Source organism: Metopolophium dirhodum, chromosome 2 (genome assembly GCF_019925205.1).
Source record: "Metopolophium dirhodum isolate CAU chromosome 2, ASM1992520v1, whole genome shotgun sequence".
Taxonomy (NCBI): domain Eukaryota; kingdom Metazoa; phylum Arthropoda; class Insecta; order Hemiptera; family Aphididae; genus Metopolophium; species Metopolophium dirhodum.
The window spans coordinates 30,039,462-30,055,454 of NC_083561.1; the positions used below are offsets into that span (position 1 = coordinate 30,039,462).

At 26.9% G+C, this 15,993-nt stretch overlaps 3 protein-coding genes across 7 annotated transcripts; 2 read left to right on the forward strand and 1 right to left on the reverse strand.

The window, feature by feature from the left end:
- Positions 1–139: 139 nt before the first annotated feature.
- Positions 140–1,398, forward strand: LOC132938038 (DNA-directed RNA polymerase II subunit RPB9-like). Its single transcript, XM_061004701.1, has 5 exons — positions 140–510; positions 702–756; positions 910–983; positions 1,060–1,186; positions 1,251–1,398. Exons 1-5 carry the CDS (start codon positions 446–448, stop codon positions 1,320–1,322), a joined length of 393 nt encoding a protein of 130 aa, XP_060860684.1. The 5' UTR covers positions 140–445; the 3' UTR covers positions 1,323–1,398.
- LOC132938034 (activating signal cointegrator 1) lies at positions 1,325–8,402 on the reverse strand. 2 transcript variants are annotated; one of them, XM_061004694.1, is made up of 14 exons: positions 8,219–8,402; positions 7,824–7,938; positions 7,034–7,125; positions 6,846–6,964; positions 6,674–6,783; positions 4,286–4,370; positions 4,107–4,225; positions 3,891–4,042; positions 3,607–3,770; positions 3,381–3,511; positions 3,115–3,296; positions 2,551–2,672; positions 1,528–1,716; positions 1,325–1,463 (listed from the first exon to the last, which is right to left on the reverse strand). In XM_061004694.1, the coding sequence occupies exons 3-14, from the start codon at positions 7,114–7,116 to the stop codon at positions 1,402–1,404; spliced, it is 1,518 nt and encodes a 505-aa protein (XP_060860677.1). In that variant the 5' UTR covers positions 7,117–7,125; positions 7,824–7,938; positions 8,219–8,402; the 3' UTR covers positions 1,325–1,401. The 2 variants fall into 2 exon arrangements, with proteins under 2 accessions (XP_060860677.1, XP_060860678.1); XM_061004695.1 differs by lacking the exon at positions 7,824–7,938.
- Positions 8,403–10,741: 2,339 nt separating this feature from the next.
- Positions 10,742–15,584, forward strand: LOC132938035 (folate transporter 1-like). 4 transcript variants are annotated; one of them, XM_061004697.1, is made up of 10 exons: positions 10,742–10,957; positions 11,808–11,949; positions 12,668–12,838; positions 12,926–13,139; positions 13,213–13,364; positions 13,432–13,542; positions 13,606–13,732; positions 14,778–14,970; positions 15,048–15,186; positions 15,254–15,584. In XM_061004697.1, the coding sequence occupies exons 2-10, from the start codon at positions 11,827–11,829 to the stop codon at positions 15,332–15,334; spliced, it is 1,311 nt and encodes a 436-aa protein (XP_060860680.1). In that variant the 5' UTR covers positions 10,742–10,957; positions 11,808–11,826; the 3' UTR covers positions 15,335–15,584. The 4 variants fall into 4 exon arrangements, with proteins under 4 accessions (XP_060860680.1, XP_060860679.1, XP_060860682.1 ...); XM_061004696.1 differs by lacking the exon at positions 10,742–10,957 and adding an exon at positions 10,991–11,154; XM_061004699.1 differs by lacking the exon at positions 10,742–10,957 and adding an exon at positions 11,352–11,493.
- The last annotated feature ends 409 nt before the right edge of the window (positions 15,585–15,993 follow it).

Genomic DNA, 15,993 nt, shown 5'->3' on the forward strand with positions numbered 1-15,993 from the left:
TATGTTTTAATTTTTTTAACTTTTTTATCATTTATCAATTAATAGGTCAATGTTTTTTTATCCATAATGCTTATCAATTATAAAAATTCTTGGAATAATCAAATAAATATTATTTTTTTCTTCAAAGATACTGTTTTTTGCTTATCGGATGTTGTCTGGTTTTTTTGAGCTCAAGAAGTCAAGACTGTCCATTTAGTTAACAGGTCTATGCATGATACGACGAACTACTATAAATAGGGCCCTTTCTACAGTGCCTTAACTTAACTGTTAAACTTTAAATATCCCGTCAATTTGTCATCGCACATTTGACCATTGATTGATCTATTATCTGTTTCTGAACACATTTTATTTTATTCACCATTTCATCAAGCATATCTTAACGGTTTTTTTGATTTTCTCGCTGAACGATTATATATAATTAAATAACATAACGTACTATAAAATAATGTCAGGCTACGATTCCCGGAGTGATGGACCCGGATTTGTCGGAATTAGATTCTGTCAAGAATGGTAATACTATCATAAAAATTCATTTTTTTAAAGTTGCTTAATTTTGTTTGCATTTTGATCGGACCACAGTGTTAACAATACTACTTTTTTAAAGTCGAAACTGCAAGTTGCGTTTATTAATTTCAATGGTTGAGGAATAATAATGACAAAAATAAACTGTTTAATTTGTCTTTGTGTTGTTTGTTTTCCAGTAACAACATGTTGTATCCAAAAGAAGACAAAGAACATAAAGTACTGTTGTACGCTGTGAGTAAAATATAATATTACTTTTGGACAGTTTTGATTAATCTTTTTATTTTATTTATTTACCACATGCCAATTGTTTGTTTGTTTAAAAAGTTTATTAGATTGCTACATTGTTTGTACATTAAATTATAAATAAGAAGTTCAATGTTTCAGTGTCGAAATTGCGATCACAGACAAATGGCTGACAGCAATTGCATTTATGTGAACAAAATTATGCACGAAATCAAGTAATTTATAACGTTTATGTACAGATTGACTTAGTTACTCATTAGTCATTAATATTATTTTTTTTATTGCGTTTAGTGAACTTACTCATATTGTTTCCGATGTAACGTCTGATCCAACTTTACCCAGGTCTGAAGATCATCCCTGTCCAAAATGTAAACACCGAGAATCAGTATTTTTCCAAGCTCAAACTAGACGTGCAGAGGTATAAGGTATACTAGGTATATAATTTTAATTAATTCTTAACTTGGATATTTTTTTTTTCTCAGGAGGAAATGAGATTATATTATGTGTGTACCAATCCACATTGCATACATCGTTGGACTGAGTCATCAATTTAATTATTTTATAATGGTTTTATTTATATATGTACTTTATTATGAACAATGGAAAATAAACTATTAATAAATAATATCACATTCAACTTATTTCTTTCATTAAACATTTTTGAGCAGCGTTACATATTTTCTCATCTAATTTAACTGGAAAAAAATAAAAAAATTAAGACAATAGAATCAGATTTTACAGTTTATTTTAAACACTTACAAATTTTATGTTGTCCTTTAATCGGAAAATGATTTGCCATCATGATTGGATCTTTACATATAAATATAAATGGACTTCCATTTTCTCCTTGAGGAAATTTTGAAATGTACTCTTCTTGGGATAAACAATCCACTACATTCACACAGCCCAACAAACATCCAGTCGGATATCGTTTTGGAAATTCAACATCTAAACACAATGCAGAGATAAAAAAATTAAGTATTACAAAATTATACGGTAGTTTATGTAATTATGTATAGTATACATTTTACAAATAAAAAGAACATAAATTCAAAATCAAAAAAAATTGCAAATTATTTTGTATTTAGAAATTCAAACACTTTAGACTTAACAATATAATACAAGGATCTTGAGAAATTGTTTTTAAAGAAGTTAAAAAAGCTACATGAGTGTTCAAAAATTGAATATTTAAACAAAAAATAATTGTTATCATACAAATTTAGTTAATTTGTTGTAATTCATAAGTTATTAATCATAGACTTGAAAGTTGAAAATTCTCACCATGTATTTAGTAATTTTTAATTGCTGAAGTTATAACTTATTAGGAGCCCCTATAACTTCCAACAAAAATATTATCAACATAGAAAAAAAAATTCTATAATTATTAAATAATAAATAGCATACAAATAGCCATCATATTTTGAAAATTATATCATATATAGAAAATTTTAATATAAATATTAAGTAAACATTAAAAGTTTATGCTTATTCATTTTTAAATTATAAGAAATAAACAGAATTAATTTTGTTATAGACTGGTGTTCCTAATATATTCTTATTTCTAGCTCTTTGTTGTTTTTCCCTAATTATTAAAAAAACTCTTAGGAATTTTATACTGTTGATCAACTAATAACACCAGAAACCACTCTCGAAGTTGAAGGTTGAAGCACTTTTATTGGTCCAAAAGGCAAATGTTGGTGATTGACAAAATTTAAATAAAAAACAAAACTGCTAAAATTATAAGTGATATTTTGCCATTGTCAAAAATGTATGTGCACTTACCTCCTTTTAAGTGTTTATAAAATGTCTCAATTTGTTCTATGTCCTCTTGACTGGGTTTTTTACTTGTTGATGCAATCCAAAGTCTTCCACGATGTGGTGTGAACCATGTACGACCTTCATGACTAAAATCAAAGGAAACAAAAAATATTTATTAGCCCCCACTAATTACGCCTATGTTAATTAGTGTAAACTGTAAAGAAACTTGAAAGTGACATTTAAGTTTACTCATTAATTACAATATATATGACATATGTGTACAAATGTTTAAATAAATTATGAAACAGATTTAAATTTTTTAATATCTACCCTGAGGCCTGAGGGATTAAGCTTTATTATTTGAGAAGGTTTTATTATATTATAGCCAATTAATGTAAGTGATGTAAGTAAAATTCTAAAGATATTTAAAAATTAAAATTAGTAAAATGTTATATTGATTAAATAAGAAATTATATTCATAGTACACACATTTTTTAATGATTTTTTGCCATTTAAGTTGTTATTTCTAATTCTTTTAAAATTATTAAAGAGTTGTAAATTCTCATCACAAGAACATATTTTAACTACCTTTTAATGTTTAGTAACAAGAGAGATGCATATGGCTGATGCATGCTCAAACAAAGACCTGGATCGGCCATCAACATTAGCTCAGCATCTTGTACCCTACTGAATCCTGGATTATTTTGTACGAGTGACTTGTTAAGATCAACAGTGTGTCTTTTAATTTTTTTTATAGCATCGTCATTGAACTGAAATAAAATAAAATGTGTTTTAAAAAATACATCAAATGTAAATTTAAAACATATAAACAAATAGGTATTATGATTCATTACCTTTATATCCATTTTTATCAAAGGATTGTTTAGATGTTCATTGAACACAATTGGAAGTTTCTCTTCACCATCAGACACTTCATCAATATCATCTTCAACATCGGACTCATTGTCTTCATAGACTTGTCTACCTGTTAGTGTGCAAAATAACTACCTATTATTTTTATTCTTATCTTATTAACAACCTATGCATAAATAATTATATTCATTATTATTTATTATATACCAGCAAAATCAATAGTGATTTTTTTTGTTTTTTTCGATCCATGTTTCTTTTCTTGGCGTTCTTCTTCTTTCTTTTGTAACTGTTCCCTTTGCTTAGATGATAACCAACCACTATTAACTGAATAATAATCCATCTGGTCATCTATTACATTGGTACGCTTAGCACTGTATTATAAATATAAATATTTCTTTTTACTAAAATCTAATTTTAGTATTTATTGTTTTTGAACAGTTTTAGTAATATTTTTATTAAACTGTAATTGAAAACACTTTGATGTTCCTAACCTGGTACGATCAAACTCTAGTAGCTTATTACGATGTTCAAGAGCTTTATTGTCTGCGGCTGCCGTAACAGTTTGTTCAATTAGTTGGTTATACAATTGTTTGGATTTATTATTATTGCAGTTCAACAAAAGTTTCTCATCATTCGAACATACCTATCACATATTTAGAAATGATTTTATTTCAAAATAAATTTTGTCATATTAAATTTTCCCATACCAAATTACCACATATAACACATGGACCAGATCCTTCTTGTTTGCATACAACTCGACCGCAATCCAAACAGTTATTTACCAAACCATGTCTAGATGCTTGACAATTACACTTGTGACGACCTTAACAACAAATACAAAATTTAATAAATATTTAAGTTTACAAAGGTACATTAATTTTACCTTTTAAAAACACCTCTTGTCGATTAAGACCTTCATCTGTATAAATGTTGACATATTTTTTGTTTTTTGGTTTAGATTCTTTTTTCTGTGAATGTAACCAATTTAAGATATGAAATGTACTTTTTAAATTATTAAAAGCACAGTCAAATAGCTCAGTTTTAACAATAATCATATTAACAAACATATCTTAAATAATATTAAAAAAGAAAAAAAAATCAAAAATGTACAATACACATGGTTCTATATTGGCAATCCACATTATCCTTAGTCCTTACTAGGGAACAATTAACAACATAGTGAGTGGAATATACTGGTACAGAGAAAAAGATACATCAATTGTAAAGAAAAATAAGGAACTTTCAAATAAGTTAAGTTAAGAGAAAATGAAGGTGGTCTATTAATTAACCAGAATAAGATACTGCTATTCAGTAACGCTTACGATTTAGACATAACAGGTAAATCGTTTACATAGCTAGCGTGGCCAGTGTTGGAAGTAGCAAAAAAGAATTGGTCTCGAAATAATTTCTTAGAAAACAAAGATAATAGAACTCATTGAGAGTGGGGAGGAACCCAATGAAATGGAGGACTTAAACTATGAAAAAGTTAGTGACTTTAGATATTTGGGAGCAACAATAAGCACAAAGAATAACTGGTCAAAGGAAATAATTATCCGAATAAATGAGGCCCAAAAAGTGACAACAGTCTGACAAAATTTTTAACATCCAAAATGTTATCTAGAAAAACGAAAGCAAGATTGTTGTATATGGCTATTATAAGACAGACTCTTGTGGATGGTTGCAAAGCATGGACAATGACCAAACAAACAGAGAGAAATTTGAGGCAGGCCCGGCGAGTTACAGAATTAGCTCTGTGGGCGGCCGGCTTGGTAATACATGTCCAAAAATATTTGAATAGCCAGAACTCTGAACAATGAAATATGAAAAATAATAAATAATAAATATTATGCCTTATTGAAAATTGGGCAGTTAAATTGTTTAAAGCTGATTAAAATCCTAAAACTTGGTGGACCGATGGCTTACCTATCCGACACTGTATGGAGGAAAATAAATGAATCTATTATCGATGAAACAAGAGAATAACAGAGAGTTGTACGATATGTTGAAACTAGTACCAGTAACAAGTTGTATTAAGGGCCAAAGAATACAATTGTTAGGCCACATAATGAGAAGAGGAGAGAACGAAATAGTTAGAGTAATATTGGAATGGAATAATGGAAAATACATGGTAAACGACCTACAAAAGATGTATTGACGTGGTTGAAGAAGATTTAAAATGAGAGAGGCAGTCCAAGATAGAGACAGGTGGCGAAGGGTAGTAATGTGAGCAAAAACTCTAAGAGAGTAGACATGTCAGAAAACAGACCGATAATCTAATAAAAAACCCAAATTGGCTTAAACTCTACTGTCCGCTAGCGAGGATAATTTTAGACATAAAAGAATAAGAGAATAAATTATGCATTAAGTTTTGAAGTGATCTACTTCAGAATGAACTCGTATGAACTTTATGTTTTATGATTGACTAATTAATTAAGCTACTTAATTGGTAAAGATATTAAGTATTTCACTTAATTTAAGTACTCAAGGCTAGGACTATTAAACCTATTTATTACATTTTCTTAAAGCAACAGATTATAAATTTATTTTTATTTTCTAAAATGCAAAGTACCTAATACAATTATATTAAACTAGCTGTACTGCCCGGCGTTGTCCAGGCCAAAGATTTGTATTTTTAATAAATATATTTGTACAAAATTTTTATACCATATTTCTTCTAATTACTATATTAATATAATATGTAACCAATTGCAACCATTTAGATAGACAAAAAAATTTATTTTTTCATATGCTAAAAAAAATCATATGTGAGCTACTCTTTACCTATCTACAGCTTATATGAGTTGAAAATCAAACTATATACACCCTCCAATTTTCAATTTCCTATATTTCTCCTGTGACTAATAGCAACCATTTATAAATGAAAATTTCTATCGTAAATCTTAAAATACCTGTTTGAGCAACTCTCCAGGATGAACCAACTGGGCTAATTGTGAATCTAAACCATTCAGAAAAACCATTTCAGGAAAATTATTATTCATTTAAACCTTTCCCGTGACTCGATCGATTTATTAGTAAAAACCGTATTAAAATAAGTAGTTCTTTTTGAGATATGCTCGTACATACAAAAAAAGGGCAGTGTTTCTCTACTATATTATGCATGTTATATACATAAAAACCTTCTTCTTGAATCAATCTATCAATTAAAAAAAACCTCATCAAAATCCGTTGCGTAGTTTTAAAGATCTAAGCATACAGAGAGAAAAAGAGAATTTGTTTTATCATATGTTAAGATAATTTTCAATAAATGTACCTTTTGATTACTAGTTGTATTTGTTTTTTGTGGATCTTCGTTTTCAGAGGATTTTGAATTTTTCTTAGGAGGGCGTGTATTTTGAACACTGGATGTTGGTTTTTGGTTGACTAAATGAAGCATTTAAGTAGAAGTTAATCAACAAATAATAAACATCAAAAAGTAAACTTACAAATTCTATGTTTTTTTTTTAAATCTGTTAAGAACTGTTTATGAACTTGTGATTTAATATCTAATAACGAATTACAGTATTCATCAATGTCTAGTTCTGACTGCATGGAAATTATGTACCTGCAAACAAGAACAATATTATCTGACAAAATTTAGTTTCTAATGGAAAATAATAATTAGTGTACATACTCAGCCATGTCATTTTGTACTTCAAACTGTAGTAAACCAGTAAGTTTATCACAGATCCACTGAGTAAACTCTTGTTTGGACATTATTGAAAACTAACAAATAAAGGCACAATTATAAAAAGAATAATTTTAGTAAATTTATACAAATTATTAATGAAGGTAAAAACATAAAAGTTTAAACTATAGAAATTAGCAGGATGCAGAGTTACTCTGTCAGACTACCAAACTGCCAAAGTAATAAAATATGATAAGAAATACATTTGATAAGAATGTATTCTCTGTCTTACAAGTGCATAACATAGCAAATTTTACGCTCAGCAAATCACGTGTAGCTCCGTTAATTTAAAAATTAGAGTAAATTGACCGCTTATAAAATCTAAAGGTAAGATTATTATCTAGACAAATTCATGAGCTTTTTATTATATTTTAATTTCCAAGCGAGTTATGAGTACTTTAAAATTTACAAAAAATTTACAATTTTAAAATACTCATAGCTCGCTTTAAAATTAAAATATAATAAAAAGCCCATGAGGTTATCTAGATAATAATCTTACCTTTAGATTTTACAAGAGGTTGATTCACTCTAATTTTTAAACTAACGGAGCTATCTAATCATCTATACCTATTTAAAAATATAAATCACGAACGATCGTGTCAAATATAATATTATACTCGCATTATTCACTCGTATATAGTATTACTTCCTATATGGCTAATTTGTTTCGATACACCTATTAAATTATACATTTATTTGGTTTTTTTTTTTAATTGAAACACTGTTATTGATATATCTTGTGGTGAACTCATTTGTAATTGTAAGTGTAATCACCGAATTGTCATTAAACTCGATTTCAGTATTATAATCCCATGTGGCCATGTAGGTATCTTCACAATCAGTAAAACAATCTCAAAAAAAAAAAAATATACGTTTTACTTTATTAGGTATATGTAGGTACGATAGACGATGATATTCAATTCCAGTGGCGGCGCCAGATATTTTTTATTAGGAGGGCGATACGGGGGCAATTTTTTTTCTGGTGGGGCATTTATGTATTGTTACCCGATCACCCACTAATTTGCTTATATCATATATTAAGAAAGTATTGCTAAAAATGTTTTGGTATAATATGCTATATTTCTAAATAATTTTAAAAAAATAATTAATAAAATGTCTTTATTTACTTACATATTTTTAACATAATGGAATCCAAAGTAGCGATAACGTAAGTACTTATAAAATGTTTTATATACACTTGTAATAAGGTTATATGACTTATGACATACGACTGTGTTATATGCAGTGCATATTATGCACATTTATATTTGATGTTCATTGCAATTACACAAATACAGAGAGGCTTTTTAACTATCTAAATAACAACATATTGGTATAACCTATTAAAATAAAAATCATTATTTATTTAATTTAATTATTATGATGATATCTAAATATTGACATACCATTAAAGTTATTAGTATTAAATGATTATAAATAATTACAAATTATTAGGATAGTATTATATTATATATTATACTATTTAATAAAATGCATTTTCAGATTTTAAATTAAAATGTTCAACATTAAATTATAGGGGGGGGGGGGGGTCAAAGGAGGATCAAAATCAAATGTTGAGGGGGGGGGGGAACTTGCCCACCCTGGCCCCAGTGTAGCGCCTGTTCCATTCTCAATACTATTTACCGGGAAAATTTGACTAGTTTAAGTTTTATTTCACCTGCAATACTGTATCAACTATCAATTAAATAAGCATTATTAATTGAAAGTACCTATAATCAGACGTGAACATTTTAAATCTTCTTAAAAAGAAATTTCAATATTCAATATGAAACTGTGAGATTAGACTGTGTAAACTAAATGTCCGATAAATGTTTATAGTTTTTAGCTATATTTAAAATGCACTGTATTCAAACAATATAATGTAACAATTAGCTATAATAATTAGGTACCTACCTATTATATATGAATAGAAAATCAGACTATTTACGAAAAAAAAAAACATTTAATATTGAAATTACCTCCTCGATACATTTAATGAGAGTTTATTGACGGGACCTCGATGTGGAATGTCTAGATATTATTTATTTTATCACCCATTTTTCGTTGTCTTTATCTCCGCTTAATTAAAAATGATTTTATCGTGGAATAAAAATATTTATACACCACAATAAAGCTCAACTCAAAATATTAAATATTGAAACAAATTTTTTAAAAATGTTGATGGTTCACAATAAATTAACTCATGTATACTAGGTATTTAGTGCAGCCAAAATTACATCCAAAATTGTGATCAATAAAATAAATAATAAAACATATACACGCAGTTTAAGAGGCTAAAATTATAAAATCAACGGTAACATTTTATTTATTAAAAAATAATGTATTTGATAATTTAAAATTACATAACAATTAATTAAAATTAAATTTTAATTAACTATCTACGAATAATTCATAAATATTTTTACATTCCTTGTATATTATGTGAATGAAAACATGTTACAAAAATACTTTATAACTAATAGGATAGTGAGACAAAAAATGTAAAAAGGAAAATATTTTTCCCTCCCCTTGACAAATTCAGCGGACGACCTTGACCTGCATGTGTTGTCTCCGTCTTACAAACGTGTAACATACCAAATCCATAAATAATCCATAAATATAAATACAATCGTCGATTTCCTATTAGGTATATAATCAACTATAACAAATAATGATATGATTATCTTTATCTATATACTAAATATACCTATTGTACTTTTGTTACTATATTAGTGTAATATTATATATTTAAAAAAGAAAGACTTAGGTATCTTTCTTCATAATCTCAAATTTGAATGAAAAAATAGCCTCACGGCTCACGGAGCATCCAGAATTTAAAATTATAATAAAAACTGTATATAAATATCTTATAAATTAAATTAGTGCCTATAAGTTATAGTTCCCGGTGGAGGGGATGGGGGGGGGGAAGTAAATGTTGGGCACCCAAGAAAAATGTTGGTGATAATTAGTCCGGTTTTAACGGCATGTCCCGGTGTCCCGGCTTAAGAGGACGCGATACCCGCATGTGATGTCTCCGTCTTACAAGTGCGTAACGTCATAGCAAATTCTACGCAAAGCAGAACACGTGTATACACAATACACAATTAGTATTTCATGGCTTCATGGTGTAATCAATGCTGTAACATGCTGAGGGTTAATGAAATTATTAAACAATATTTTTGAAAAAAATTTTATAAACAGTAAACGTATTACACAATATTAAGCAAAGTATTATTTTTTTGTTTCACCCATGTATCTTATCTAATCTGTGCTTACTCAGTTATAGGTACCACCTACCTACCTACTGCAACTGCACATGGTGGTATTGAGAGCTGGCGCAGTTGCTTATGATACAACAATTTTGTCGGTTGTAAATAAGAATAACTTATAGCCAAATATACTCAATAGGTAAAATTATGTACAAACATTTCATCCCCCTCCCATTCCACCACCGACATGACAAAATTACGATTTTATAACTACGTAGGTAACAATATATTGGTAACACGTTACCTATAAGTAGTATAATATACTATTGTTGTACACGACACGGTGCGTAGTGAGAACCTAAAGGTCATACAATGGTCATAACCTTTATGAGATTTTCAAAGGTAGATTGTTTTTCTATCTTATCACTTATCAGTAAACAGATAACAAAAAGACAATAAGGAAAAATATTGTTGTACATTTTAATTACACATTTATCTGTTCTAATCATGGATTCTGGGCAATAAAGAAATTATTATAAATTAATATTTAATAACTATTATCTACGTATTGAACGTTAAAATAATTCAAACACGTCTTATTATAGTCTATAATTCAGGACTATCAACAAACTATACATACATATATATTATATATCTAAATGTTGGTAATATCTTAAAATTTACACATTACATTAAATCCTATTTATCTCTATAAGATAATTTAAAATAAATATTATAATACTAATCTATTAAACTATTCAAATATTTTAATAAATATTAAATATACAATATACAATTACTACCTATTTATTATATGCTCTTAAACCCTATAGTAAAGCATTTATAAATATTTATTAGGTATGTATTGCATTATTTTTTGAATGTTGCATGAATGCATGTGCCGACAAAGGTACTTAATATGTTGAAAGTTTTGAAAACATAGTTATTTGTTGATATTATATTAATACCTACTAGCTTCAGTATGATAATACATTTTTCTTTTGTTTATAGTAATTAACATTATAAAAATATGTAAATAACATGTAATCACTATTCACTAATCTATACAAGATTAAAAATCATTAGAATGTCATTATAATAGATTATTTTTAACTCTTAAAATGTTAATCTGCATGTTAATATTACCACATACCTTTATCTTGTAATATTAAAAATGAGATATAACAATGATTATAGGTAGGTTATGAATTACTATAGTTTTTTAAATACCTATTCAAAACTATTTTATCTGAAGTAATAAAACAATAACAATATACAGTGTTTTAAACAATTTGTATTAGGTAGATAGAACATAACTATTTATAAAGATAATTTACCTAATCAAGTTATCAAATATTAAATGCACCTAACTACTTGACCTCGGTAAATTACTTTAATGATGATTAATATGTGGTAGACACCTAGTATCTTTTTATTTTCTTAAATTTAATTTTGACTGTCAACAATAATTATAATATCATTTAATTAAATTTATTTTTGAATTATTTTAGTTGAGTATTTTGTTTCAACATGACGTGGAAAACCATTTCTTTGTGCTTGTGCATTTATGGTGTTTTAAAAGAGTTCCGTCCATCAGAATCATATTTCATTCCTTATTTACTAAGTCCAAGGATGAATTTTACTGAAGAACAGGTATGAATTATTTATAAATATTAAAACAAAACTAAGTTTCTATATTAAGAATATTAATATTTTTTTATTGTTAATTTTAAACCATAGGTAATAACTATTTAACCAATAATATAAAATAAATTTTATATATATCAATACAATTTTAAAATTAAATTAACAAACATTTCAAAAATTACTTTATTTTAATACAAAAAAAAATTTGGAATGTAGTTATTAATTAATTTAAAAAAATGAATAAACCTATGATGTTCCCATACAATTTTTAATTCTCGTTAAACCATAATGAAACCATTATCTTTTAATGTTGTGTTTTTATTCTGTATAATTAAAGTAAATAATTATAGCATGCAAGTTGTAAAACAAACTACATGGACCACATTGTTAATTTATTTTTTTAAATATTTGAATTAAAAATTAAATTAAGGTATTATTTATATTGAATTGTGTATTTGTATGTGCTAGGCACAAGAATAAGTTCGAAAACATTGGTTGGGATATTCTTTCGCATTGTGTATTGTGACACCCAGTTTAAATGAAAATAAAAATTTATTTGACCATACATTTCATAATGAACTTGTTTCTTTACTAAAATCTTGGTATTATTTATCTTTTAATAATTTAAGATCCAAAAGAAAACATTAGATATGCCATATGGGTATTAATAATTATTATTTTTTACCACATTATCATAATTAAACATTTTAATATTCAATTTCAGGTTAATAATGAAATACTTACTATTGGTGTTTATGCTTCAATGATATTTATGATTTTTGTTTCTTTAACAACTGACTGGCTGAGGTATAAAATTGTAATTGTTATCCAAGCGTTATGTGGTGTTTGTATTTATACTCTGTTATCTTTATTTACAAGTTTTACATCTATTGTTGTAAGTATTGTTACTATTGTTTCAGATGTAAAGTAATAAATAACACATTTTATTGGTTTTTAAATTTAAATAACTTTTTATTTTTAGGTAGTTGAAATTTTGTATGGTTTGTTTGTTGCTACAGAAGTTGCATATTACACATATACATATTCTGTTGTGAATGTGAAATATTACCAGAAAGTTACCAGTTACACAAGAGCTGCACATCTTATAGGGCGTTTCTTTTCAGGGTTTCTTTCTCAAGTGTTTATTTCAACCAAATTAGTTGATACATATCAATTAAATTTCCTCACATTAGGAAGTTAGTGTGTTGATATTGAAGATGTGATAGAATGGCGTATTATCTATTTATATAATTTCATAATAATGCTCAGGTCTGACAGCTGCAATGATGTGGACTATAACATTACCAGCTGTAAAAAGAAGTGAGCCTAAGTCAGAAACTCAGAAAATGAATGTAATAGATAGAGCATTAGAAACACAAATAGAAAATGAAGATAATGATTCAGTTGAAAATAGTACAGAAGTAAATAGGAGTTAAAAAATAATTAGGAAATAAAACATTTGTATACTTATACTTACTTTATTTTTAGCATAGCAAGATGTCATGGAAATATGTTAAGTCCATGTGTAAAGAGTATAAGAGTTTGTATATTTTGAAATGGTCATTTTGGGTGATAACTGCAACTTGTTGTTTTAATCAAGTATAAAAAAGTATAAATAAAAAATAATTTATATATGTTTATAGTTATAAAATGTTTTACTAGGTTTTGTATTATATTCAATCATTGTGGGAATCTTTGAGCAATGATGAATGCCTTCAGAGTAGTATTAATAATTGTACTAAAACTTCAGAATGGAATGGAGCTGTTGATGCTGTTTATACAATAATAAGTAAGATTCATACTAACTTAACCAATTTAACATCTAAATTGTAACAAAACAGTGGCCTAATTTGGTCATGTTTGTGAGGTTGGATTGAAACTTTTACCCCCGCCTCCCACTAAAAATAAAAAATGGTATAACCATTGTGATCTGTATAATGTAAGTACATATATATAAATGTATCATAAATAATAACATACTTTTAATATAATTATGTAGATTTGTGGAATAATCTGCGTATCTAGGTATAATATACTCAAAATAACTTCATCAAAGATCCAACCGACAAATTCTGATTGCATCATTCTTAACTCAAAAAATTTTCAAAAATCCCTTGGGAGCTAAACTGAATTGTTATGCCGCATTTAAATATATTTATGCAATGGTGATTAGTGTTTAAACTTATGATTTTATGAAATATTATTATCATAGTTATGTACGGCTAGCATAGGGAAGTTGGGTATTATTTCTATAAATTATACTATAGTACCTACCTAATTCCTATAAATTATAATATTTATAGTTAAATAAATACTTAAATAAGGTTTACCAGTTCAAAAAAAAAAAGTGATGGGGGATCCAAATCCCCTCCCCCATAATTATGCCTCTGTAGCAAAACAACATAACATCAACTTGGTTAATATTGTTTTACTGCTATCAATTTCAAGATACTACTCTAAAAGCATCCTCAACCATCTGTGTAGGTATTTTAGATTGAACGGGTGATATGTGTTGGGGTACCTAATTATTTAAGAGCATAAAAGCCTAAAAGTTACATTTAATCGTTTATTTTTTTAACATACTATAATATAGTATGTAGGTATAGTATAGTATAGTACTATAGTATGTAGGCTACATAGATAAAGCTAACATAGAAAAAATGAATATATGGTGACTTAGTCTGGAATTTTTACAGCTTAAAAGTAATTGCTCTGCCTTACTGCTGATCCCTAATGAAATATCCTTATATATATTGATTATGTATTGGTAGATTTATATTTATAGATATAGTTTCAAAACTTAATAATGAAGAAATAATTAATTTGATTTTTAGGTACATTTATTACATTTTTATGTGGTTCGATTAAATTGAATATGGATAAATATAGTAATTTACTTATTATTGTAACATCTTTTATCCAATTTGCTGCTCTTTATATATCAGTTGTATATACCTCAATCTATGTATCATACATCAACTATATAATTTATTGCGCAATTTATCAAGGGATGATGACCATTGCCAGGTTTGATATACAGTACCTAATTATATTTTAAATTTTATATTAAAAAAACAATTTTATTTTATTATCTTGTAATAAAGCTCTGAAATAGCGAAGTGTGTCAATAAAGATAATCATGGATTTGTGTTTGGTGTTAATAACTTATTAGCTGCAACTTTACAATCATTAGCTACATTTTTCATGACTTTGTGTGGTTTGTCATCATCGTCTAAAATTTTGGTAAATATATATATATACCCTATACTCTAATAACTATGTTAGTAAACAATGCAATTTATTTTTATAGTTTGAATGGTATGCTATATTTTGTTTAATAATTGGAGTATGTTATTTATTTTTATCAATTTTACAAGTCGTTAAGAAGTAAGTTATGATAAACATATTTAATATTATGGTATTAATTTATCTTAGTAACTTAAAATATTCATTGTTTGCTCAATATGATAATAAGCTACAGTAAACCAAATTATAACTAATTGTTCAAATAATATTAATATAATGTTTATTACTTTTTGTGTAATTTTTGTATGTATATTATGTAAAAATTTTGTAATTTAATACAAAGACTGTATTTATAAGTTATGAATTTATGCCTATTAATAAATACCTTGATCTTATTTGAGCTTTTTGAATTTTGAATTTTGAAATATTAAATCTATAATATGTAAAATTATGGGTTTTAAAAATGTAATTTTACCATGGTTTCACCATTTTAAAATACCAAACTATATAACTATTCATTAGTCATTACTTGAGCACAGATTTGTATATTGATTCTAGTTGATCATATGATATGCTAACTGAGCGCAACATTTGTTTCTTGACAACAATTTAAAATAGGAAACTATATTATATTTTAGATTCTGAGCGAAGCGATGAATGTATTGATTTTACAATGATGTGTTTTTTATTTTTATTTTTGTGTCTGTCATCACCTTTTAGGACAGTAAAAGTGCTTGGATTTTCTTCAATAGTAACTTTTCTGAAAGGAAAGTAAATCTAGTTGGTACTTTGGGTGGTCAAGAG